At 33.1% G+C, this 27,881-nt stretch overlaps 1 protein-coding gene across 2 annotated transcripts; it reads right to left on the bottom strand.

The window, feature by feature from the left end:
• Nucleotides 1–19,710: 19,710 nt before the first annotated feature.
• On the bottom strand, nt 19,711–25,185 carry LOC133670794 (uncharacterized). 2 transcript variants are annotated; one of them, XM_062091406.1, is made up of 9 exons: nt 24,566–25,185; nt 24,202–24,352; nt 23,923–24,000; nt 23,281–23,644; nt 22,985–23,097; nt 22,633–22,797; nt 22,316–22,455; nt 20,146–20,238; nt 19,711–20,060 (listed from the first exon to the last, which is right to left on the bottom strand). In XM_062091406.1, exons 1-9 carry the CDS (start codon nt 24,661–24,663, stop codon nt 19,901–19,903), a joined length of 1,362 nt encoding a protein of 453 aa, XP_061947390.1. In that variant the 5' UTR covers nt 24,664–25,185; the 3' UTR covers nt 19,711–19,900. The 2 variants fall into 2 exon arrangements, with proteins under 2 accessions (XP_061947390.1, XP_061947394.1); XM_062091410.1 differs by lacking the exon at nt 24,202–24,352.
• Nucleotides 25,186–27,881: the final 2,696 nt, after the last annotated feature.

Genomic DNA, 27,881 nt, shown 5'->3' with positions numbered 1-27,881 from the left:
AGCAAAACAACCACACTATCTATAGGTATGCTACTATGCCTACTGATGCTGCTGGTGTTGAGGCACTAGACATGCCCTCAATCACTACCCTTACTATTTATGCAAAGAATGTAGGATCACCATAGGGTATAAGGGTGAATATTGGTGCTGCTGGTGGAGGTGCAACTTTTTGTCTCTATTGAACTGACCTCACTGATTGTGATACCCTAGTTTTTCTAGAATCAGCATCACCTTAAAATCTTGATGACTCCCCAACCTCGAATGATAAGGTATCGATGGCATATAAGAAGTGATACTCGTCATAGGACCCTTCCTTTGTCTATCCTCGGGTCCTATATCTTGTATCTTTCCCCTAGTTGGAGAGGGTTCTGTCATCGTACTCTTTTTTATACGAACCATCCTGGAACAATTTAACACTTATTAAGTTTTCATTTCAATTTCTAAATCCAGACCAGGGCTCTGATACCAATTGTAAGAACCTAACTTTTTAAACATTTTCATAATAAATATTCAATGTCATGTATAAAGAAGATGATTTTTTTTTCTTTAGCTCGGTTAACCTGAAATCTTAATCTAGCGATTTCTTATAACCAGAACCAAATTTTTTACCTTTAGCTCGGTTAACCTGAAATTCCAATCTGGTGATTCCTTTTAACTAGAACTAAAATTTATCTTTAGTTCGGTTAACCTAAAATCCTAATCTGGCAATTTCTTTTAACCAGAACTAAAATTTATGTTACTTCATGATCGAGGGGTTTGAAAAATTAGTGTTTCCTGATTGCAGGGTTGACCTAATACTTTCCAATTATAAGGTTCGAGAGCTCTGTTCTTCTTGATTATAGGGTTGACTTGATGCTTCCCGATTATAAGGTTTTAAAACTTGGTGCTTCATGATTGCAAGGTTGACTTGATACTTCTCGATTGCAAGGTTTGAAAACTTGGTGCTTTTAGATTGTAGAGTTGACCTGATACTTCTTGATTATAGGGTTTGAGAACTTGGTGCTTCCTAATTACGGGGTTAACCTGAAACTTCTTGATTGCGGGGTTTGAACTTGGTGCTTCCTGATTGCAAGGTTGACCTGGAGATTCTTCTTGATGATAGGGTTGATCTTTTTCTTTTCTTGAGATTTTCTTAATTGTAAGGTTCTTCTCATTTTTCTTCATAATTAAAAGGTTTAAAAATTAAGATTCCTTGCTATTATAGCTCAAGGATTATTTTTTGTCAACTCAGATTCATCAAAATCTTGTTAGATTTCATTGAGGATCTTCCTGAAAAATTCAAAAACATATATGTAATGCTTTGGGGTTAGATAATATGCATGCATCCTTACCTGTTTGAAATATAAGCCCCCCTCTTTGATGATTCATTATCGTAGGGTACCTTTGCTTACTATCTAAAGCTTTCTCAATTTTTTTGATTCACCGACTTATTCAAGTTCACTGTATGCTAATCCTCCACTCAAATGTAAATGTAGAGCCCATCCTGGGTTGTCCCTGATGATTACTGCTCTTATTATTTATTAAAACTGACCATACACCCAAGTGTGGTATTACTTGTTTTATTATGAAGGAGTTTAACAAATCATTCACTTTTTGGATTCTTTTAAGAACTGCCCTATGATTAGCTATGTGCATCTTGCCAACAATCATCAAAAGGTTTTCTATTGTCAACCTCATCTTAGATTGTCAATCAATCATGATGTTGCCCCCAATTGAACCATATTCTTCAAGGATATGTTATCATTAACCTTCATAGAATTGCTAAGTCATCTAGATATGCATCTCATAGCTTGTAATAATGCTCAATGTTCTTCTCAATAAATTCCTCTTAACCTGTCTAATCAGATCGTGAAAAGAAATGCAATGTCATCATTAATGATGTTTCTTTTATCAACCACATTCATATGGTCAAATGCACCTTGAATCGATGGGCTTCAAAGAAAATTATCCCATGGTCAATCTAGGTGGCATGCATCCTTTCAAAATTTATCAAAATGCACCTATATGATAACATCTTTTAGGTGTCATAACCTTATTTTAGAGGGTAAACCAAAATTTTAGACATTAAGATGCCTTTTAAGTGCAACGTTACTCTCAATTACTGCTGGAGTTCATTAAATCATTAATTATCTTTAAGAAACATTGCCCTCAACTAATTTGGTCATGCTCGTTCTTTTGTCTATCATCAAGAGGCACTTGTCATTAACAGACGTTAATCATAACTTTGATAGATTTCACTGAATCACATTTGATTATGTGTTTCTTTTTCTCCGAGCTGATCTGAATAATATTTGTTTTTTCTCTCAGGGTCCATTACATTACCTCCTAGATGCTCAACTTAAGAAATGTCAAGTCTTTCTTGTTTTGGAATGAACTCATGAATTTCAAGGATTAAGTTTGTTCAAGTCTAATTATTGCAAAGAAATCACCAAGTATTATTTTGAAAGTGTTTCTTTGATCATAACCCCAAGATAAATCATTCCTCACTATGATGCATCTTTTGTGCAATTTTGGTTTAGAATTGACAGGGTAATTGTTGAGATAGAAGTGTTAGCTCAAAGTTGGGCTATCCATGGCTCAAATGATTTCTTTTTTTTTTTTTTTGCATTTTGAAAAAAAAAATCCTATTCAAGCATAAAACAATTTTGTTTTGAATTTCTCACAATTCCCAAGGGATTTAATCTTTTTTTAAAAAAGGATAATCTGATCTTTTATGTGACACGACTAGAAAGTTGATGTCTTATCCCAAGTATAGGAGTGTCAAAGTAATAAATAACCTGGTAAGACCGGGGTCGAACCATAGGGAGGTTAACTGTATAAACTACAAATAAAAATAATAAAAAATAATAGAAAAGGAGTTGAAGAGAGCTTTGAGATGTGATATTGATATAAGGATTAAACAAGGATAAAATAATTGTCAAGGTTAGAGGATCCACTAATGGTATTTCAAACAAGTACAGTATAAACTCTTTTGATTACTCAACTGGAAACCACACATAAATAAGGTTCCAATCGGATTATAAATTGTTAACATGATTATATTCGTTATCTTATTCGAATAATGCTAATACTTGTAAATGTTGTCAGGTATTCATGATTATAACTTATGTTAACAACAAATCAAGTTCCTTTCATAGCACAGATGTCGGTTATACCGTACGGTTGGGCTATGAAAGTGTCAAGTATTTGTTGTACCAAGGGTTATACAACATAAATCTAGATTAACCATTTAACAAGCAAAGTATTAAAAGTGAACAAGATAACAAATACAAAACATGTTAATATCAAACATTAAAGTCCATGTTGAGTTTATACTATACTTATTCTTACACCATTAGTGTAACCTTCTCACATTGACATAATAAACTTAACTAAAACAAAACGTCATTGCTAACATCAAAATTTGAATAGATAGTCTTCATAAAAGTTCTAGGAAATTGTCTCAGCTTTCCAACAAAATAAGAATCGGCGTATTTGGACTTCTAAAACTCGAGATATGGGCTGAACACTGAACAGTGTCTGGGCTACAGGACAGATTCTAACTTCTCAGTTGTTGCTACAATTTGAACTTGAAAATGACCTTTTTGAATCTTAAACTCTTCATGAAAGTTTTAGGCCTCTGTCTTAGCTTTCCATCCATATAGACCAAACCTGAATCCAAGTTCCACAGCTCTAGTTATGATCAAATAACTGAATGGTGTTCTAGTTTGGATTGAACCAACATCTCTTTTCTAAGCTTAACCCTCTTTTTGTCTTCTCAATTTCAGTAGTTAAACTCATCGATCAATCCTTTTATTTATGTGATAGGCCTGCATTTAAGATGAAAATTTACCATAAATTAAAGGTATCTTATATTATTAGACATGTTATTATAAAACATGCTCTAGTTAAAGAGTTATGATACTTTAAGTGCAAAATGATAATATAAAACCTTGATAAAAATGCACTTTTAAGTATTAATCACACCCCCAACCAGCTTATTACTGGTCCCTAGTAATCAAAGCGTTAAAATAGAAAAAACAATTTGCAAGTTCCACAAAGCAAGGCATTCATCATTCAACTTTCATTAATCTATCCAAATAAACAAACTCTCATTAAATTTATATATCTGCTTCATACTTCTTAAACAAGATATTAATAAACCTTCCTTTTATGCTCAATATATCAACACATGTTATGGGGCTTTACTTGGAAGAAAATAAAATTTTTTTCTAATGTTTAAGGTTAACTTCCTTGGGTTGGGATTATTATCTCTCTCTTTTCTTCTTTTTTTCTTTTTATTATATATACATATAACTTAAAACATAATGCATCTTTAACCCATGTAACGAGCTTTCAGCTAATGACTCCTAGACCAGTTGGTCTTAGGGCATTTGGTGTTAAGACACCCCAATGAGCTTAGTAACTCGGGTTGCAGATACTGATATATAGATAATGCAATGTTTGATTCCTTTAAGCTTTTCTCCTTAACTCATATAACAAGCACTGGGCCAATAGCTCTAAAGTCAGTTGACTTTAGGGTTTTAGGTGTTAAAACACCCATTCGGGCTTAATTACTTAGGTTAAGGAGGCTACGAAACCAAATTTATCTACGTTTTTTATTATCATCAATATTATCGATTTGTTTTTTTTTTTTGCAAATTATATACAACCTCTTTCCCTTAGTTGTTACCTTTGACAAAATAACATAAATAATGTAATAATCCAATGTGCATCCCACAATCATATGTTAAAGTGTGTATGTAATAATGAAGGTTTAAGAATACTTGTTAAATGAGTATATGAGCAGAATCAAGTGATAATAATACGAGAGTTTGTAAACTTGAATATTTCAAGAAGTATTCTGATAAACCTTGTTATGAAAATTGCAAATAACCATTGGAAAATATTTACTAAGATGCGTCTCAAGAGTCAATAAAATTCTCCCTTACTCTGTCATCCTAGTAATAACAGTTTTGTCAAATGGTTTTATTAAAAACAATTAGTTAGTTTTTTTAAAATGTCAATTACTACCCTCCCCCCCCAACCAAAACGAGACATTGTCCTCAATGTCCTAAGGTAGAAAGATAGAGTATAGAAGACATCATCTAAAATAACGACCACTGACAAACCTGAAACACACTTAAACAAATATAAGAAACAACAAAACAAAATAATAAAACCAAAAGACACAGTTTTTACAAACTAAGGCTTAACTCATAGTTGTGATTGTAGCTCACATCTTCCTTTGGTTTTACGTCCAAGAACAACTTAAACGCCCTCTATAGGTCGGGGATAGGCTTCCCATCAAGTTTTCTTAAAAATTAGCAAACAAGGTCTTTTTTAGTCAGATTCCCAAGACTAAGTCGATCATGTTCTTTATGAAAATAGGGCCATAAATCATGAATTGAAAGATGCACATCTTCACTAGGGTGCGTCTCAAGAGTCAATAGAAGATTATCTAAAGATCCCTTACTCAGGCCATCCTTAATGAATTGTATTTTATCTTCGCGGTTTATAGATATCATTCCTAAAGAACGACATTGTGTATTACAAGTCCATCAGGCACATCGGTGACAAACTTTCAGTCGTTTTGCATAACGTTTCTCTGTAAAAGTCCATTTACCTGTCCCAGGCATGTATGAAACGAATGAATTGGAGGACTCATCTGATAATCGGACCTTTGCTTCAATCATCTAGTGAATATCTTCAGGAACTCCATGGTTCATTAACAACTCAATCTTTCACACCTAGCATGGTAAATTTTTGCAATCGTATTTTGAGGCAAAGCGGGAAAATACTTTTTCAATTTTTCAAGAATGGTGTCCATTTTTTAGATGAGAATTGGAGAAGAGATGCAAACAAAGGAGAAAGAGCAAAGAATTGCACAAATATATACACATATATCAATTATTATGGGAAATTGAAAGAATCGACTTAAGAGTCACGGAGTACCGTTATCAGCCATTTGACCGGGGTTGGAGAAAGACTAGCAAAATAAGAGTCACACCAAAAAGGAAACATAAAAACAATGTGAGAAAAAGAAAATAATCAACCTTTATATATAGGATCATTCAAACCAATGGATTCATTTTCACTAGGAAAATTATCAAAGTAAGCTTTCAAACGATGTTCATTTACTTTAAAAACATTGTCATTCTTTGGATTCTCAATATCAAAGGCCTCATAAGGATACATATGTTTCACAATAAATGGACCACTCCATCTTGATCTTAGCTTTCCAGGAAATAAATGGAGTCGAGAATTATAAAGCAAAATGTTTTTACCAATATCTACTTTTTAACAATTTTCACAAGTCTTGGAGAATTCATGTGAGTCCTTGAACATGGTAGGCCAATAAAATCCACATTGTAAGATTTTTGCAGTTGTCTTCTTTAATAAGAAATGACCCCCACATGCCTCAGAATGACAAAATTTAATGACACTACTTACCTCATTATCAGAAATGCATCTTCAAAATATTTGATCAGGATAATATTTGAACAAGTAAGGGTCATCCCAATAAAAGTCTTTCACTTCGTTCAAAAACTTTCTTTTGTCTTGGGTACTCCAATGGGCTGGCAAATCTCTTGAAGAAAGAAAGTTGATATTTTTAGCAAACTAAGGCATTGGACTAAGAGAAAGTAAGGATTCGTTAGGAAAGTAATCATTGATTGATGGGATGTCAGATGTCGAATCTATTATCATTTTTGACAAATGATCTGTGACAACATTGTCAGTGCCTTTCTTGTCCTTGATTTCTTCTTCCTGTAAATCATTATCATCTTCAGGTTGCTTGCAAATGTTAAAAATATTCATCTCCAATGTCATGTTTTCAAATGATAGTTTCATCAGTTCACTCCTACAATTAATTAATGCATTAGAAGTTGCAAGAAACGTACGCCCTAAAATAACAGGAAATGAATTACATGCTTCAACAGGTTGTGTATCCAAGATAATAAAATCCACAAGATAAAAGAATTTATCAACTTGTACTAACACATCTTCAACTATTCCTCTAGGCACTTTTACAAATCTATCAGCAAGTAAAAAAGTTATAAAAGTTGGTTTTAACTCGCCTAGATTGAGACTTTGAAAAATTGAACATGGAAGTACATTCATACTAGCTCCAAGATCAAGTAAAGCTCTTTTAATTTTATGTTCTCTAATAAAGCAAGAAATTGTAGGACAACCAGGGTCTTTATATTTTAAAGCATTATTGTTCTGAAGAATGGCACTTACTTGTTCGGCTAAAAAAACTTTCCTTTTCACATTCAATTTTCTATTCACAGTGCACAGATCTTTCAAAAATTTAGCATAAGAAGGTACATGTTTAATAGCATCCAACAAAGGTATATTGATCCTTATCTGCTTGAAAGTTTCAAAGATTTTAGAGTTGTGATTGACTTTCATTTGTTTGGTCATGGCATGAGGAAATGGAAGTGCTGGCCGGGAATCAGTCATTTCTTTGCAATGTTCAGATTCAACCCCTTCCTTACCCTCAGAGATTGACTCATCATCTTTCTCACAAGGTTCAAGAGTGAGTTTTCAATAACCTTATCATTGCAAAGAGTGATGACTGATTTGACTTGATCCATGTGTTGGATTCTAGAACTACTTGCATTTGTATTATATTGCCCCTTGGGATTTTGCTGTGGTTGAGATGGAAACTTACCTTTCTCTTGAAAACTGAGAGCAAATGTGAATTTTGCACGAGTATCTTTTAGATCTGCCATGGTTTGAGCATTTTGAGTATTGATTGTCTTTTGCTTTTCAATGAATACATGCAATGTTTCCACAAGATTTCTTCTAGGAGGTGGAGTATAAGGAGGTGCATATCCATGAGAATTTTGGAAATTATGGTGTGCTTGAAATGGTGGCTGTGAAGTTTGTGCATTATTGTTATTACTCTTCCAATTGAAATTCGGGTGCTTTCTCCAATCAGGGTTGTATGTTTGCGAGTATGGGTTATGATTGGGCCTTTGGAAACTGTTTAAAGCATGAGCTTGTTCACGAAGGCATTCCTTAAAAGAAGGCAAAGTTGGACAATCATTTGTTGAGTGTTCATTAGTTTCACATATTTGACATACAATTTCTTCAACAGATTTTAATTGACCACTCTTTTTCAATTCTAGTGCCTCGACTTTTCTAGCTAAAGATGCAAATTTAGCTTGGAGGTCATGATCTTCCCTAAGGTTGTACATTCCTCCACTAGATGTATGAGGTTGAGTTTTACTTGGTGCCTTATAAGTGCTTGGAGTGTCTTAATTTTAAGCATTTTCAGCTAGCAAGTCTAGGTACTCCATTGCTTCATTAGGGTCTTTATCTTCAAAAGTTCCATTGCACATCAATTCCACCATTTGTTTATCTTTAGGTGTTAACCCTTCATAAAAATACGAAACCAATCTTCATGTTTCAAAACCATGATGAGGGCAACTATTAAGCAAGTCTCGATACCTATCCCAACGTTGGTAAAATGTTTCTCCTGATTTTTGAGTGAAAGTGGTGATTTGTCTTTTAAAAGAGTTTGTTCTGTGAGACAAAAAAAAACTTCTTTAAAAATTATTGTTACATTTCATCTCAAGTACAAATGGATCCTGACCTAAGATTTTATAGCCATGTTTTAGCTTTATCTTTTAATGAAAAAGAAAAAAGCTTTAATCTGATGGTGTTCATGCTACAATTTAAGTCATTATAGGTGTTACAGACCTCCTTAAATTCTCTCAAATGCAAGTATGGATTTTCTAGATCTAAGTCATGGAAAGAAGGTAAAAGTTGAATAATGTCTGGCTTAAAATTAAAATAAGATGCATTAGGGGGAAAACTATGCATTAGGGTGCACTTGGTCTTGTGGGAGTCATATGGTCTCTAAGTGTTCTAACACGGTTATTCTCATTATTCTTATTATGAAGAGACTGGTTATCTTCTTTAGCCATATTTTCTAAAAATGATGAGGATACCCTACAAAGTCTACCACTTAATGTATGTGACCAAACTCTCATGCACATGTAGAAAGAGAATAAAAGGAAGAAAAGAAAAGAAAAGAAAAAGAAACAAAAGTTAGATAAAATGAAAAGTGAAAAGAGAAAATAAAATAAATATTATAATTTATACAAGAATTTACCTCCTCGACAACGGCACCAAAAACTTGACATGACCAAAGAGTTGATGTCTTCTCCCAAGTGTAGGAGTGTTGAAGTAATAAATAACCCGGCAAGACCGGGATTGAACCACAGGGAGGTTAACTGTATAAACTACAAATAAAAAAATAGATAATAACAGAAAAGGAGTTGAAGAGAGCTTTGAGATGTGATATTAATATAAGGATTAAACAAGAATAAAATAATTGTTAAGGTTAGAGGATCCACTAATGTTATTTCAAACAAGTATAGTATAAACTCTTTTTATTACTCAACTGGAAACCACACACAAAGGAGATTTCAATCAGATTATAAATTGTTAACATGATTACATTAGTTATCTTATTCGAATAATGCTAATACTTGTAAATGTTGTCAAGTATTCATGATTATAACTTATGTTAACAACAAATCAAGTTCCTTTCATAGCATAGGTGTCGGTTATACCGTACGGTTGGGCTATGAAAGTGCCAAGTATTTGTTGCACCAAGGGTTATACAATATAAATCTAGATTAACCATTTAACAAGCAAAGTATTAAAAGTGAACAAGATAACAAATACAAAACATGTTAGTATCAAACATTAAAGTCCATCTTGAGTTTATACTGTACTTATTGTTACACCATTAGTGTAACCTTTTCACCTTGACATAATAAACTTAACTAAACATAATGAAAGAGAGAAACATAAATAAACAAGATAAGAGCATAAATAAGATATAAGTTAACTAAGTAAAGGAAATGAAATGAAAAGCATAAACAAGAGATTAATATAAACAAAACTTAAGCATTACAAAATATAAAAAGAAAGAGCAAGAACATGATCTTGATCTGAAAAACAAGATGCCTAAATGCATGGCAAATGCCTCCTTATATAGGCCAAAATTCAGAACTATTGATTTGATGACTAATTGTTGAGTGGGTGGCCACATCTTAACTTGGTGACAATCCTTATCTTGTCTAAACAAAACGTTATTGCTAACATCAGAATTTAAACAGATAGTCTTCATAAAAGTTCTAGGAAATTGCCTCGCTGAACAATGAATAGTGTCTTGGCTGTAGGATAGATTCCGACTTTTCCATTGTTGCTACAATTTGAACTTGAAAACGGCTTTTTTGAATCTTGGACTCTCATGAAAGTTTTAGGCCTATGTCTTAGCTTTCCATCCATATAGACCAGACCTAAATCCAAGTTCTACAGCTCCAGTTATGATCCAATAACCGAATGGTGTTCCAGTTTGGACTGAACCAACATCTCTTTTCTAAGCTTAGCCCTCTCTTTGTCTTCTCAATTTCAGTAGTTAAACTCATCAATCCTTTTATTTATGTGATAAGCCTGCATTGAAGATGAACATTTACCATAAATTAAAGATATCTTATATTAATAGACATGTTATTATAAAACATGTTCTAGTTAAAGAGTTATTGATACTTCAAGTGCAAAATAATGATATAAAACCTTGATAAAAATGCACTTTTAAGTACTAATCATTATGCAAGAAAGATTGGAATTGGTGAATGTATGTGGTAAGGTGACCTTTTGTTTTTTGGGTTTCAAAGTAAAAGACTCAAGTAAAAACTTGAGGTTTTGTTGAGGAAAATAAACTTGAGGTTTATTTTATTTGCAATGTCATAATTCTTATGAAAAAAATCTTTGCATTTTAAGAATTGTCATTTATTGATTCAGTTTGCTTGCTTGCTTGATTGGAAATGACTTTTACAAGCATGTAATGTTGCTATGACTCTCAATTATGCAAGAAAAGGATTTGTAATTTTAAAGAGTATTTCAACGTTTTAAAGACTTGGGATCACTGCCATTATGTCTTTCAATCTTCTTTTCTTTCATTTTTTACCTTGAATTGGTTATTTTTGCTTTTCATTTAGGCATGCCTCCAGGCATCTGAATTTCTTAGGCTTTTTGGATTTTCCATAACAGCTCCTCAGTCTTTGATCTTTAAATTTTGTTTTCCACCCAGTGTGGGGTGTGATCTTAGTTGGGTTTTTACAAAAAAAAAACATATTCAAGCTTAAATAGGGACCATGGGGGATATATTTTAGAACGTGAAAGGATAGCAAAGATGACATTTCATCATTTCAAGCATAAGCGGCTAGAACCGATAACTTTTATCTTCATTCAGTGTAATTGTTTGAGACTTTTACATAAAGACTTATGTTTTTATGAATCAATCTGATGCGAACCCTAGCAGAATTTAATAGAATTTGTGAACCCAAGATTTATCTAATTTAAGTTGAAGTATAAAATTGAGTTTATCACAATGAAAGACTTGCTCTAACGCAACAAGACTATAAATCACCCAATCACAATGTCTACACCTAGAGACAAGCAAAAGAAGTATAAAATCACTATAAAAAATTGGTCAATTCTTTGAAGAGTTGAAGTTCAATTAAGAACCAAGAGAGGCAATATTTGTATTTTGCAAAATTCATTTTTTTTTTCAAATATTCCCCACAAAGAGTACTTATATTAGAAAGTAAAGTAACCCTTGTTTTTCTAATGTGTCACACATAAACCCAATTTAAATAATACCCAAACCAAGCTAAAACTAACCCAAACTAATTAAAATAAATAACATAAAGTCTGAAACTTAAACAAGTGCTGCCACATAAAACAAAGATAGATCAATAGCCCAACTAATTAAAATAAGACAAGGTCCGTTGTTCTTGTAATTTTCTAGCAATATCAAAGTGCAACTTCAAATGAATGGTTATCTCTCGTTTTAATAAATTAAATTGTGTGCCATATATAATTAGAAAGGTATGGACGTCTAGTTTCCATCCTAACTAAAATCGCATCAAAAGTCAACCTGTAGCTCTAGATATGATCAAAACAGTAGCGAAATGTTAAACTGTCCGATTTGAGTTTTCTTATCTCAATCCTTGTGTAATGGTCTTGGTTCCACTATCAAGCCTTTCTTGAACATGAATCAGATTAATCAAGGCTTGCTCTTCATTATTTATTACCCTTTTGAAGTCCACCTAGCACATGTATCTCGAAGAAGCTTATCACTGGACCAATTGGAACCTCCAATGGATCATTTGGTGTTGCTTGGATCGTATCATAATGACTAGTAAATCAAACTACATACAATTATGCATACAACTAAATATGGCTAAAGAGATATAGGGTGCGAGCTTTTTGTGCATTTTTCATTTTCGTGTTTTGGTTCAAAATTGTTTGGTCACTTTAAAATGGGAATTGCTTGAATGAATCGTTTACCACCTTATGAAAAAGGTTTCTAAACACTGTTTAAAGCAAACATCGAATTATTTCTGAAACCATAAAGCAAAATAAAATTTTCAGGATTAATTTGGTAGAAAGGTTTTTTCAAAATTGAAATGGCCAAAATATTTTGAATGGAGCCATGAAGTTAGTCATGAAAATCAATTTTATAAGTCTTAAAAAGTTTACCTCCTCATGTTTTGCAAGACACATCTTGGGGTTCGATCATGCGCCAAAAACCATTATCATAGAGAAATATTTTTTTATTTCAATGCAAAAATTAGACTATAAAGAGGCGTAATCCATTAAAAGATACAATTGAGTTTTGCAAAATATCTAAAAACAAAACATGATCTTGAAGAGTTTACAAAGCTAAAAATGACAAATCATGTTGACTACAATAATCTGGCTTCTCTTCTTTTGTTCAACACTTGAAGCTTCTACAGTTAACTCATTTATCCCTCTGCATGGCCCATGTAGGTTTTCTAACCCTCAAATGTAATCCGTTCGACCTCAATAAGTTGAAGAAGCTAGTCTTTGAAAGAATGATAATTTTCAATGTTATGCTTTATTGCACCATCATGATACTCATATGTTTGATCAGGCTCATACCACTTCGGGTATGGTGGGCAAAATGGTTTTTATAAAATTAGAGTAATTTGTCCCATAATGACCATTTTCTCAAACAACTCTCTTAAAGGCAAGGGAAGAGGTGGTAGGGCTTCTTGTTTTATTGTGGATGCTTATGCAGCTGCCCTAACATCCTCATATTGTTTCATTGCTTCTTTAGTTGATTTTGGCTGAACCCCAGTTGTTAGACCTTATTGTCTTCCTTTTTTTTGACAAAAAATCTACCTACTCTTATTGCTTGCTCGATTCTTTCAACCACTACCACTATGTTAGTGAAGAGTTGAGCTTGGACACTAATTAGATGGTCAAAATAAGGGTCTTTGATAATATTAGAGAATAAATTGACCATTTCATTCTCATATAGGGGTGGATCAACTTTAGCAGCCTTCTCTCTCTACCATTGAGCATATTCATGCACTGATTTATGGCTTTTTTTTCTCTAATGCTAATAGATTGGATCAGTCTAAAGCCATATCTATGTTGTATTTATACTAGTTGATGAAGGAATCTACATGGTCTTTCCATCTTTGGATCTTGGTGTTATCTAACCTTATGTACCAGTTTAGTGCTACCTCACTCAGGCTATCCTGAAAGAAGTGTATTAATATTTTTTTATCATGCACAACTTTTACCATTTTGTTGCAATAGGACTTGAGGTGAGTGGTAAGGCACCGAGTTTCTATGTACTTTATGAACTCAGGTATACAGAAATTCTTTAGTACAATCACATTCAGGATTAAACACATTTCTACAGCTTGTACAGGGTCATACAAGTCTGCTCCCTCGATAGCCTTCACTCTTGCTTCTAGTGCTGTTATCTTGTCATAATCAATGTCCTTAGAAGATTATGTTTTTTGGGATTTACTAGCAAATGCTTCAGTGGCTGCTAGGGCTGGTGCATGTATCATGGATTGTACAAAGGTTGAGTTACACAATAGGTCTTAAGCTTGTTCGCCCATATTTTCCTCGGACTGAGCTAGTGCTTGAGTTTGAGTAAAAATGATAGCTTGATTGGACAGGCTTTCCCCAGAGGTATTCCTGAGCATCTTTTCAAGTAAGTTAAGGTAAAAGTTCGTAGTCTAATTAATTTGAAAAGATCTTTTTCAAGTCCTAATCTTGGTTAATCTCATATACATTCGAGAGTACAAAACAAAAAGGTAGGGTTTAGCCCCTTTTAAAAAAGACAAAACATTTTTTATGTGTGGTAATTTCCTGATCATGGTCCTTAAGCAATTCCTCCAACTGGTTACATCATCTCAGATTCTTGCTTGTATTTAGAAAAAGTCATGGTCTTGGCTTAGAAAATCCCACGGAGTTCGGGATTATTGATTAGGTCTGCCTTGATGCAAAATGAATGTGATACATACAACCAAAGAACAAGTTCTATTCATTAAGTGAGCATATATAGGTTTTCTAACTAGTCTCAAAAGGGTATCAGATATGCCTAGTGGTTATCTTCATAAAAACAATATAAAGGTGTTGTGAGGAATGCTTAACGCACGTAGTATCACAATTACCAAGCAGACACTCAGATATGAATTAGGTGTTTCACGCATATGAATCTTGACTAATAGTCATAGGGTATATTGTTAATCCCCCACCTAACCTAGAAGTTTGTGTGTGCTTGAGAAATTTAGACATGTAATGCGTGAGGCAATATTATACAATGAATGAGCAATATGTACAAAAATTAAAGGGTATAAGCAAATGATAAAAAGAAATGCGTGTTAAAAATAAACACATAGACCAAATAATTAAAAATAAAACATAACAATTAGATAAAAAAAACAAAGCTTAGTCCACGAAAAGTCCCTAGTGGTGTCGTCATTTAAAATCTAAAATTTAAAAGCAAATTCAAACACACACTAAAAATTTAAAATCTATAAAATGGTCATTTCAAAGGTTAAAAACGGGTTGGAAAGACTTAGGAACTAAGGAAGCACATTGGAAGACTCTAGGGCTGGAAGAATAGTGGTGGCGCGTGGTATACATGTGTTGCCACCACCAGCAGAGCGTAGGTTCACACGCTGTCACCTAAAAAGATAAAAAAAAATAGGTGGATCAAGTAGATCTCGTTTTCTTCTTCACATATGTACCAACAGTATGGGGTACCGCCACTTGGAAAACCAAGAAAAATCCATAAACAGTCGGTTTTATTGTTTTTTTTAGATCTGCTTCTCTCTTTCTCTACTGTTATTTATGTTCTTCTATTTTTAGATCTACTCCTCTCTATTTACTACAAACGATAGTTGTTATGGGTAGAGGGAGGCTGATGACACTGCCATGGGGAAGGGAAAAACGAGGGGAAGCTCATGTGTTGTCATTGTTGACAATGGCACTATTGCTTCTCTCCACTACTAGTGGATTACAGTTTGCATAGGGAGTTCATGATGGCAGTGAGATTATTGAACGAAGAGAGGGGTTGTGTTTCAGCCATGTATGGGTTGGTGCGGGTGATCAATAATGAGTTTAAGGAGAAGAAGCAAATGACCACTTTGCACTTATTGTGAGGGCTGATGATGTTGCTGAGAGGAGGAAAAGGAAGAGTTTTGTTTATCCTTGGTGTCAATTTCAGTTCACAAATGGGAGAGGAAGATGAGTTTGGACGGTGTATGGGTTGGTATTCCTTGGTTGGTTGGACAACGAAACGAGGATGGATGGGTTTTTTTTTTTTTGTCTTTGACAGTGATGATGTCAAGGGAAAATAAATGAAAATGAGAGTTTGTGTGTTGATACGTTTGTTTTGGAAGGAAAATGGTGTTGGATTGATGGTGGTGGCTAAATGGTGGCTGGAGGAGAAAGAGGGACTGCTAGGCCTGTGTGATTGAAGATGTGTTTTGTCTGGCTAGCGGTTGGGCTTGTAAATATAGAGGCTAGGGTTTTTTTATATGTCGTGGCTAGGTTTCCATAAAAAGGGTTAGGGTGTTTTTATATGGGAGAGAGTGTGGAAATTCTATTTTATTCTTTTTTTTCTAGCCTCCCCCCTCTCTTGTGTGTGATAAACACTTTTTTATAGGTGAACATTTTTGTCTTCTTTTCTAATTGCTTGGTCCAATAAGCAACCTAAATTCATTTAATCCCTTGTTTTCTTCCTTTTCATTTTTCTACCTTTGTCTAAATATTTTTTATTTTTTTAGAAAGGGAAAAATCAACGCTAACTCAATGAGAAAAATCTAACAATTTTAAAAATGACGCGTTAAAAGCTGAACACGTTGAAAAGAAATTTGAACCCTTTTGAGACAACACTGAAAATAACATAAATACATCAAGAATATATTTTTTATTTTTTTTGTATATTGAAAATATTTAGAAAAAACAAGGGGTTAAAAATTGGGTTATAACATTAGGAATCACACCTAGTTTAGTGATTAACTTTTTTATCCAAACAACCTTTTTTCTGCATCAAATATAGAGATGTATTCAGCTTCAGTTATAGAGTTTGTTATGGTCTCTTGTTTATAACCTTTTCAATTCACACCACCACCATTTAGATTAAAAACATATCTTGACCGATATTTGCTATCATCAATATCTGATTGAAAACTAACATCTAAATAACCATGAATTTCTAGTTTATGTTCTTCAAATATTAGAAAGACATTCTTAGTTATTCTTAAGTATTTAAGAATATTTTTAACTATCTTCTAGTGATTCTCACTAGAATAGATTGATATCTATTTGTTATACTCAAAGCATAAGATACATCTAGTTTTGTACATATATAATGGATCCTATAGCTAAAGCATATGGAATTCTCTATCAATTTTTGTTTTAGAACACATATCTTTCGAGAGATGTATTTATTATGAAATAGGTAAGTATCCTCTCTTGGATTCTTTCGTATTAAACCATTTTAGCATCTTGTTTATGTACGTGGGTTGGAATAATCCAAACAACCTTTTAGATCTATCCACATAGATATTTATTCCCAATCTTGAAAAGGGCATATCTTCATGTGGACAAACTCTTGAAGATGTAATATCTTCAAGTGGTGTAGAAATTTTGCTATGGATTCATCAAGTGGTGAAAAAATCTTGAAGAGAGAATATCTTCAAGTGGTGAAAAATCTTGATATGGATTCATCAAATGATGTAAAAATCTTGGTATGGATTCATCGAGCGGCTATTGTACTCTTAAAATTGAATTAGTGAAGAAATACAATATTCAATTACGGTTTAGTACTTGAAGTGTGGATGAAGGCTTGTCGAACCACGTTAAAAACGAGTTTGCAAATTCTCTCTTATCTCTTTACTTTAAGCACTTTAATTATATTATTGGTTATTGTGTCTATTTGAAGTAATTTGTATTATTTTTTAATATTAGTGATATACCTAATTCACCCTCCCCTTGGATGTTATAGTTATCTTAATCATTGGACAACAATTTTGACATCCATTTGTCAATTCTTATAATCTTGGTATGAAGCTATAACAATCAAAATCCTTATGGGTTTTAACATAACTATAGATATTGCTTTCGTGTAGTTGGCAGGCTTATCAGATATGAGAAAGTAGCCACCATCAGCTTCCATGAGAAGTTGACTTCTCAATGACGTATGACGTGTATTACTGGATCTGTAGAGTTCTTGTATTTCATATTGAATATCAAATGTTATAGCCTCAAGTACTGGTTCTATTTGGATGTCGGTTTATGATTCTTTGACTTCATTAAATTCTATTTTTCTTTCACTACTCCTTTCAAAAACAAATTCTTTCTCTAGAATTGTAACATATTTTGAGACAAACACCTTTTACTTAATGAAAGGGTAGAAATAATATTCAATTGATTCTTTTAGATATCCTACAAAATTGTAGTTATTTAACTTAGCTCCTAATGCTTCACATAAGCGTTATATTCCTAAATCTTTAAATATGATATGTTTAATCTCTTACCATTCCATATCTCATATGAAGTCTTATCAATATATTTTGATAGAACCCTATTTAAAAGGTAAGCAATAGTTTGCATGATATAGCCCTAGAAAGAAGGTGAAAGGTTTGCATAGCTCATCATAAACTATACAATATCCAATAAGATACGATTTCTCCTTTCAAAAACTCTATTAAGGTGTGGTGTTCCAGGAGGTGTCCATTGTGAGAGAATCCTATTATCTTTTAGATAATCTTGAAATACTTGTCTCAAGTATTCACCACCTCGATTAGATCAAAGTATTTTGATACTCTTTCCAATTTGTTTTTCAACTTCATTTCTAAATCCTTTGAACCTTTCAAATGATTCACACTTCGTTTCATTAAATACACATAACCATATCTAAAGTTATCATTAATAAATGAAATGAAATAAATATATTCACCTATGACATAAATCGTTATTGGTTCACATATATCTGTATGTATTAGACCTCATAATTATTTAAACCTTTCACTCTTTATAGTAAACAGTGTTTTAAAAACCTAGAAATTTTGGTATGGATTCATCAAGTGGTGAAAAAATCTTGAAGAGAGAATATCTTTAAGTGGTGAAAAATCTTAGTATGGATTCATCAAGTGATGTAAAAATCTTGGTGTGGATTCATCAAGCGGCTATTGTACTCGTAAAGAAAGCACCCAGCTATAACTTCACAGCCACCACCCAACCCAAGCGAACTCTTTACCAAAGCAACCAGGGAGACGAGATCTAGCCTAGCAGCATAAGAAAGGGAGCTCGGAGACTAGTATGCTCTTTCATGCACGCATTCGTGTACAAACCAGCACGTAGTTCCTCTGATCAGGGATTCAAGCATTGAAAGACACGGAGTAAGTGATTCTGTAAGCAAGCAATCGATACCACTGGATGACTGTAAGCAAGCTTCTAAAAGAAAGAAGAGGATGAGAATCACGGCGGAGGGCTACTACCACTGGAAGAAGAAAGCCTTTAGTACCTGATAATGGAAAGAACTTTTTTAAATAGTCATCCAGTATAGAAAAAAAGACATAACCACGACCTTCTAGTTAATTAACAAGAAAGCACGCTATCACTTATAGCTCATTCATTCAAGGGAGTACTTCTAGTGAATGAAGCATCAAGAAAGGCAATTAAGAATGCGAGTACTTTTTTTCTGGTATGAAATTTGATAAACAACCGCTTAATGCGGAATGAGAAATGTGACCGACTCAGGTCATTAGCAATTGATGGGCCATCACCTCCCACCCTCACCTCCCACCCTTAGAGTCCTCTCCATTATCAATTGTAAAAAACATCAGTCTCTTTTTATGGATGGAGTGCCCGCCACCTACTTGGATTAGTGAAGAAATACAATATTCAACTATGGTATGGTTTAGTACTTGAGGTGTAGATGAAAGCTTGTCGAATCATGTTAAAAACAAGTTTACAAATTCTCTCTCTTATCTCTTTACTTTAAGCACTTTAATTATATTTTAATTATATTGTTAGTTATTATATTTATTTGAAGTAATTTATATTATTTGTTAATATTAATGATATACCTAATTCACCCTCCCCTTGGATGTTACAATTATCTTAATCATTGAACAACAATTTTGACATAAGGATTTTAATATAACTACCAACGAGAACGTTCTGAAACACACCAAAGAGTGATTTTTCCAGCTAGTCTACTAACACCAAGTAACAAACAGAAGCCATGGCATGTTGACTGGCAGCACTCGATTAATGGATCAATATTTTGGCGTGTCTGTCACGAGCAGTACAGTACAGGGGAACGGAAAATGAGAGAACGAAAGTAAAGGAAGAAGAGAATTAAGCACCCTTGCTAAATGATCATTCTGTATTCAATAGCATGAAAAATGTTACATTTATATTTTAATACTATGCTCGATACCATGCAACTTGAATATTCTTGATGAAGAGCATTCAAGCAATTCCCATGTATGATTATCCATGTAAGTTACATAGAGAAATGGGGGAGGGAGGGTTATGTACAAACACCTCAAGGAACTGTTAGTTGACCTGTGTGTCCCAAAGACTTCCACGACGATTCAAGCCGCAACAGGTGCAATTTCTCTACAAATGCTTCTAGGACCTTGGCCTCTTCTTCTGGGGCAAACGCCATGCAAATGCTAAGCTCTTGCACCGCCTGACCATATTTCCTGCAATTGCAGTCAATACCTTCAATCACACCATAATGATCTGAGTTACAATTTTTGTTGAGGCGTAAAGTTCACAATTTTATACCTATTATAGTACAACATCATGCCATGGTCTCTCCTCAAAGCCCAATTATGTGGTTGCAGAATCAACGATCTTTCTGAAGCCATGATAGCCAGCCTGTAAAGAATTCTGTAGTTTAGCATGGTATGCATAAAAGAAGTTTATCTACAAGAGCTAACATAGCAATTACAATGCTAGATAGTTTATATTCCAATTTAAAATGCTCGGATGGTAGCTCAGCTCCTAGCTTAACTCCAAAATTACAAGCACAACTTATGCTAATAAGAGAGAGAGAGAGAGAGAGAGAGAGAGTTCATCTTGTGTGGAAACTTTTTACAGTCTGAACGTAGCTGATAGACATATAAATACAAAGTCATTGCCTGTTCACTTGACATGGACAACATAACAAAAAAAAAAGTCAAAAGAGTTGAATGTTGCAGCAAGTTAACCTCGGGAATATAAAGTAATTAAGACGATGAAGCATAAATTAACAGTACCAATCACAGTGAAACAAACGTGCAGGTTACAAATTACAATAACAACGAATCTCAAACAGACTATTTTCCAAACTATTATTTGGTATTTGGCATTGCGGTCCAAATGTAATTTTGAAAATTCTTGAATTTTTTTTAGTTTTAAATTTTTTTTTTTGTTTTTGGATCGTTTTGATTGCTGAAATTAAAAATAATTTTTTAAAAAAAAATTGATGTTTTTGCAAGCGAAAAACACTTAAAAAAAATCTCTACCGCACTCCCAAACAAGCAATGTACAAATCAAAACAAGCAGATGCACATCACATCTTTGAAACATACTTAAAAATAGAAGGCAAGAATATGTTAAAGAAAATCATGTCGTGCCAACTAAAAATGGTGCCTATATAGAATATAATAACTATTCTAGAAAGAATTAGCCTGAACAAAAGGTGGAGACACGAAATATAATAACTGTTCTAGAACCAAAGGTTGAGACACTAAGTATCTAATATTGTTTCTTTAGTTCTAAAAATTGGCGAGTAAAATGGGTGAACCGTGAAAGTCATGTTCATGAAATCATGCATTTCTTCATGGTACAAGGGCAGTTACATGTTATGACTTAGGAGCAAGAGGCTGGCATAATACAAAAAGATAACAAGTTTAAAGACCATGTCATTGCGCTATCTATGTTTCTCATTTTATGAACAGGTTCAAATTTATTAATTAAGGATTAAGAGATTAAAAAAGACAGACTGAAATAAAAAGGCAAATTAGCAAATAAGAAAATGGCTAAAAGAGCCCCAGCGAACAGCAAAACAAGAAAGCAGCCACAAAAAACAAAAAGGAACCTAACAACCACGCAAAAGCTGAAAAGACTCCCTTCATCTGCAGCCACAAAGCCAACTGGAAAGACTACCAATATAGAAGCAGAAGAAACCCCAAAGAATAGAAAGAAAACCGCCAAGACCAGGACAACAACAAGACTAGTCACCAAGACCCACAACTGACACAAAACAGCACCAGCAGAGATTCAGAAGAAGACAGGATAGAAAACATGAGCACAACACAGCAAAGGATGGTGGAAGGAACCATCACTGGAGAAGATAACATGAACCAAACAGGGCAGTCAAGGCCACTTGATAAGCCACCTCAGAAGCAAATACAAGAAAATGGGCAGCAGAAACTCTTGTATGAAACAACACCTGAACTAACAAATCCAAATTCATAGAAGGCCATCCAATTCAAACAACCACATGCAAATAGGAAATCCTCAAAAGAAACAGTGTACATGACAATGGCGGACAGAAAATCCCATCTCAAAAACCATGACAATGCTCCTAAGGTGTTTATGTTGCAAAACTCGCAAAAATCCTGGCAATGATCTATAGGACAAGAAAGTGATTACACTCTTGGTGCCAACTAGCTGTAGGGCACAAATTACTTAGGTACGATTCAGAAAGACAGTACGTTCCTTTTTATTTATTTATTATAATTACTTTATTTTTGTTGCTGCATAACTAATGCATTTATCGAGATTATAAGAATCAATAATTCAAACTGTTGCACTGCTATCATGCCACATGGCTTAACTTATTTACGTTAATCTGAAAATAAACAGCTAGAAGACAAGGACTACATGATGCGGAGCCCACACAAAAACTGAAGAAAATGAAGACAACACTATAACAGACACTGGCTATATAGGTGCATAAGAAAACTACCTAAGATCATGAGGCCGAAGCAAAGGAATACTTGAATTATGGATCCTGTTAAGTTTTTCATCAGTGTTAGGAGCACGCCTAAGTGGTGAAGTCAGCATCAAACCAGGATTTGATCTCGAAGCACGTTTCCAGTGAAGCCTCTGCCAAAATTTAAGATTTAGTTCCTCTTAAGTAGGGATAATGAAGTATATTTAGAGACTGAATAACAGTTATCAATTGAAGAATTATAAAAGGAACTAAATGAGTGCATTGGTTATCTTGGCAAATGTAAAGGACAAAAAAGTATTTTGGATGAAATTCCAGTAATTAGAACTCACAATCAAATTGGCCAGAGCAATGCCAATAATGTCTCGTTTCGTAGCTATCTCGAGCCCCAAAAGAGAATTTCCAGTCAAATCTGATGCCTTTGATCTAGGGTCCTCAACACACCTTCCGTTGACAATTGCAAACAAGCTGTGTCCTGAAGTTACCTTGAAGAGCTCCTACAGAAAGGACAAGGCAAATTAGAATAGCCTAGATTGAAGTTTGTCTGAAAATAAGGTTTTACAACAGGATATCAACCATATATTGGGAAGAAACGCTTTGGCAATGCATCAGAAAGAATAAAATTTAGCAAGAACCATGAGTTGCCAAGCTATATTTTAAAGATGCACAAGAAAATTTACGCACCTCCAGGTTCCCCATTTGGGGCCATATCAAAAAATCTTCCCCAACTCGAGATCCCACAATGGTCAGACCAAGTCTTCTACAAACTTCAATGTAAATTATACTAAGCAAAATTGCTGTCAAGAAAGCAAATATAAATCAGATGGCCATGAATACCCACAGAATGAAAGAAGATGGCAATAAAGCATTTATCACAGATAAGAAAGTTATTCAAGAGCCCCAATGTACGAAGTGAACCAGAACAAATGCAATAAAACAACTAGCTACAAATGTATTAAATAAAAAGGATGAAGTTTTACCACTGCCACATCTGGTGCTTAATACTGTGTGCAAGTATGAATACTTGGAATCTACAACAACAGGTGATCTTTTGAAGCCTCTCAACTCAAAAAGAACTAAATTCACTGCATCCAAAAGTTCAACCAAATGGCAACCTATGTCTCTTGAAACTAGCTCTGCTTCGACATCCTTGGTAATGTTGTCCAACTCACTGACCCATTGACTTGTAGTCTTTCCAGCTAAAGGCATCTGCTCCACACAATCCCACTCCTGGGAATTCAATGCAGCTGAAACAGCTCTCCTCTCATTCAGGAGTGAGCAAGCATCCATCTCTTGATTGAGAGAGATAAATGCCTCATCTTCTGCTGCAATGTATAGCAAAGCCTAGACCAGCCAGCAGAAAACACACTGGAATTCAGAATCTCCCGAACTTGGGCAATTTAATTTCAAGAAATAGAAGAATTTCCTGATATGTAAAGATATATAAATAATGGATCAACTTGCACTCGATCTGCAACAAGTAGCTTGGTTAAGGTGTGCCGGAAATAACACACACACAAGAGAAAAGATCAGAAAAGAAAAGGGAGTAAATCGGCAGATATCAAATTATAATAAGGAAAATAATGGAGAAGGCAAGATCATTAATAGAAAATCATATGTACCTTAGCAAGAGAAATGTCTTTGTCCTTGGATTGGAAGGAGATTTCCTGGGTAAACTTGTCCCTCGCAGACTTGACAACCTGGGGGGCAATTGTTTCAAGATCAAGAAATAGACAAATAAGTAGCAAGATTAGAAAGAGCAAAGAAAGAACATTGACCCAACCAAAAACATAAACACAACATATAGAAGAAAAAGTATGATGATGATGATGATGATGATGATGATGATGCTGATGATGAGAAAGGCAAGATAGGGTGTTAAAAATGGTATACAAATCAACCTCCTGATAATTTTTGAGACGACGGGAAGAAGAGTCCATGTTCATCTGATTGATTGAAAGAGGGGAAGCTGAAGCTGAAACTGAAACTGAAACTGAAACAATAGAAGTCCCATTTCTTCTCCTCCACCGCCGATGTTGTTCATGATCATACCTGATATGATGTGATCATCGTGTAAAGAATAAAGGGACATTTGGGGTTTTGCATACCACAAAAATCCTTCTTCCTCACCTCTAATTTATTACTAATTCAAATAAATAGATACATGCATACATGGCTTATAGCCAACAAATATAACCATAAATCAAGCAGCAGAGAAGAAGCTTAAGTAATAAATAAAGAAGAATGATGGATGTTATTTATTACCTGATGGGCAAAACATGAGAAGAAGCTGCTGCTGCTGGTGGTGGCATGGTTGTTGCTGTTGATGAAGTAACGGCAGTGACGAATGAATCACACAGCATTTTCTTGCTTGCTTCCAATACTATTGGATTGAGGAGAGAAATTGGTTCAAAGAAAAAAAAGGTAAAAAGAGAGAAACCCAAGAAAATATACAGAAGAAGGAGAAGTAATGTGTATTAATATTATATCAAAGCATTTTGTGTAGCAGTGATTGATATGGCACAGAAGAAAGAGGAAGGATAGAAGGATGATGATGATGCCATGGTGGGGGTGTTGGGCTCAGTAATTATTATCATTTCACTTCCAAAAGACAACAACATGTGGGAATTAGTAGTAGAAGATGAGTAGTTGTTAATGCACAAATCCATGCTACTTAGCTAAAGATATTGTCAAATTGGTGGTGGCGGTGGTGGTGGTGGTGGTGGCGGTGGTCTATCTAAAAAAAGAAAAGGAAGAAGCAAAGGAAGTAGAGGGCAGTGAGTCTGAGCCTGTGGCTCCCTGCCTAATATGGTAATCCTGGGTGGGTGATGATGATGACGGTGATGATGATGACGGTGATGATATACTCCTTCCTACTGTGCTCCTTGTTATCTCAAATATTTTATAGGCATATGTAAGGTAGGGCAGGATTGTCCAAATTATCTATCATGTATTTGGATTTGGAATCAGAATAATCCACTCCATCATTCTCTTTCCCGATCATATGTTACTAAACAATTCTTCAAATTTCCAAACTTTTCTAAAGTTATCAACCAAAATAGAAATGAAACTTCCATGGGATTTGAGATTTTGTGTTATAAATCATTGTTGCTTAATTTTATTTTCATTTTTCAAATATTTGTGGTTTGGTTATGCTTCTTTTCATAACATATCAAGAACGCTCCATTTGTTTGTAAGAATGTAATATTATTTTTAAAGTGATTCTTTTGAAAAATAAATTTTGAAAAGAAAAATATTTTTTCGTGTTTTGTTATGTTATGAAAAATAAAGTGAAAAATAGCTTATTAATATTTTTTTCAAGTTTATTAAAATAATAAAGAACAAATCTTATAAATTAAAAATTTGAATGAGAATAGAATTGAAAAAAATATAATTTCATAAATTATCTCAAATAAAATAATAATAATCAAAATAATATAGATCAAATCTAACAGATAAAAAAAACTGAAAGATGATGAAATTAAAATAATAATAATAATTACAATTTCATAAATTATTTTAAATAAAATAAGTAACAATCAAAATAATGAAGACCAAATTTGATAGATAAAAAATTTCAATTAAAAAACTGATAAGAGAAAAGTAAATAACAATCATAAAAATAAGGACCAAAGTTAATATAAAAATTAAATAAAATTAAATTTTAAGGGATGAAATTAATAAAAAAAACTCTAACAAAATATATAACAATCAAAAGTTTGAAGATTAAATTTGACAATATAAGCAAATAATATGATATTTCTAAATTTTTCACAACTTCTAAAAAATATTTTCCATTCAAAAAAAAAAATTCATGAAAATCAAGATAAATTTTCAAAGTGAATTAAGTAACAAAGATAGCAACAAATATTTAGAAAAAGGAAAGAGAATTAAGTAATAATAGTGCATAGTATAAAATAAGCGTAATCCCAAGATTTTATATATTATGGAAAAAAAAAAAACATCACGTGGCATGATTTGGTGTGGTATGGTAATAAAAACTCTTATAATAATACCGGAGTCTTAGCCATTCTTCTTCACCCAAAAAAATCCATGTCCAGTGGTTCTCGAGGTGGAAAAATCATGACCATGCAATCATTTCTAGATTGATTTATTTTCTAAATTAAAAATAATTTATTTAAATTTAAATAAATACTACCTCTAATTATTTATTTTTATTATTTTTAGAATGTTATCTTTAAAAATAAATAACTATTATCTTTATCTATTTATTTAAATTTTAAAAGTATTTAAAATTTTAATTTGAATAAATAAACAAATATTATTTTTATCACAACTTGAGACTGAAACTAATATATTACCGCAATTATGATAAAGATAATATTTATTTATTTTTTAAATTAAAAATTTTAAAATAACTTTTAAATTTAAATAAATATTATCTTTATTACAAGATTGAAACTAATATTTATTTTTAAAAAAATATTATTTTTTAAAAATAAATAAATATTATTTTTTATAACAATTGTGATAAGAATAATATTTTTTTTTTAATTCAAAATCTAAAATAACATTTTTAAAAAAAAAAAAGTTAATAAAATTGCTTTAAAAATGAGATATGCAAACTTGAGATTAAAACTAATATATTATTGTAATTATGATAAAGATAATATTTATTTATTTTAAAAAAATAAATAAATATTATTTTTATGACAGTTGTGATAAAGATAATATTTTTTTAATTCAAGATTTAAATTAAATGTTTTTTAAAAAAACAATAAAATTACTTCTAAAAGAAGTCCCAAATGAGATATGTGATTTTAGTGTCAAATATGATATATACTACTCTTTAAAATATGCTATTTATTTAAAAATAAATAAATTTAACTATGCTAATTAGAAAAAAAAAAAACAATTTGCTGTGTTACTTGAAAAAAATCCAAGAAACAAGGCCAAGCTGACGGATAATACTGAAATGTGAGTGGGTACCATAAAGAGTTAAGAAAGGGATCCAAATATTTCTTTTTGAATCATCAAAGTGGAAGTCTTTTTAGATAAGGTTACGTGTGTCAGCATCCATTGATTGAGACACGTATGTGATAATAATTGAGTCAGTTTCCAACTCCATCCCTATAGTTTCTTAACAAGAACAATTTAATCCCTCTAGTTCCAATAATCTCTCGATTGCACTAAACCATCAACTCGAGAATTACTAGTCAAGCAGCGGATGATGACGAGGATACAAATAAAAATAAATAAAAAAATACTTGAGGATATAGAACGGGAACTTGCCTGTCGTTTACCCCACTAGCCTTGCAAATGGGCTGGATTGGTATCATCTTCTTGGCAACTCTTCAAATGCCTTTCCTTCTTTTCTTTCTGCGGACAATTAATTTAATGTAGGAAATTCGGACATCCTTTTACTAATGTTTTTCTCCTGATTCTATTGGCTTTGGAAGGAAGTTAGGGACACCCATGCATGTCCATGGAAGTACAGCTTATTTCAGAAGCTATCTAGATGGTCTTAGTGTTATAAATAGATATTAGTTTTTTCAAATAAAAAAAATCTTGTTGAGGATATTATGGCAACACTGCTGCTTAATATGCTTACATGACACGT

This window comes from Populus nigra, chromosome 1 (assembly GCF_951802175.1).
Source record: "Populus nigra chromosome 1, ddPopNigr1.1, whole genome shotgun sequence".
Taxonomy (NCBI): Eukaryota; Viridiplantae; Streptophyta; class Magnoliopsida; order Malpighiales; family Salicaceae; genus Populus; species Populus nigra.
This window is presented reverse-complemented; position numbering and strand designations above follow the sequence as displayed.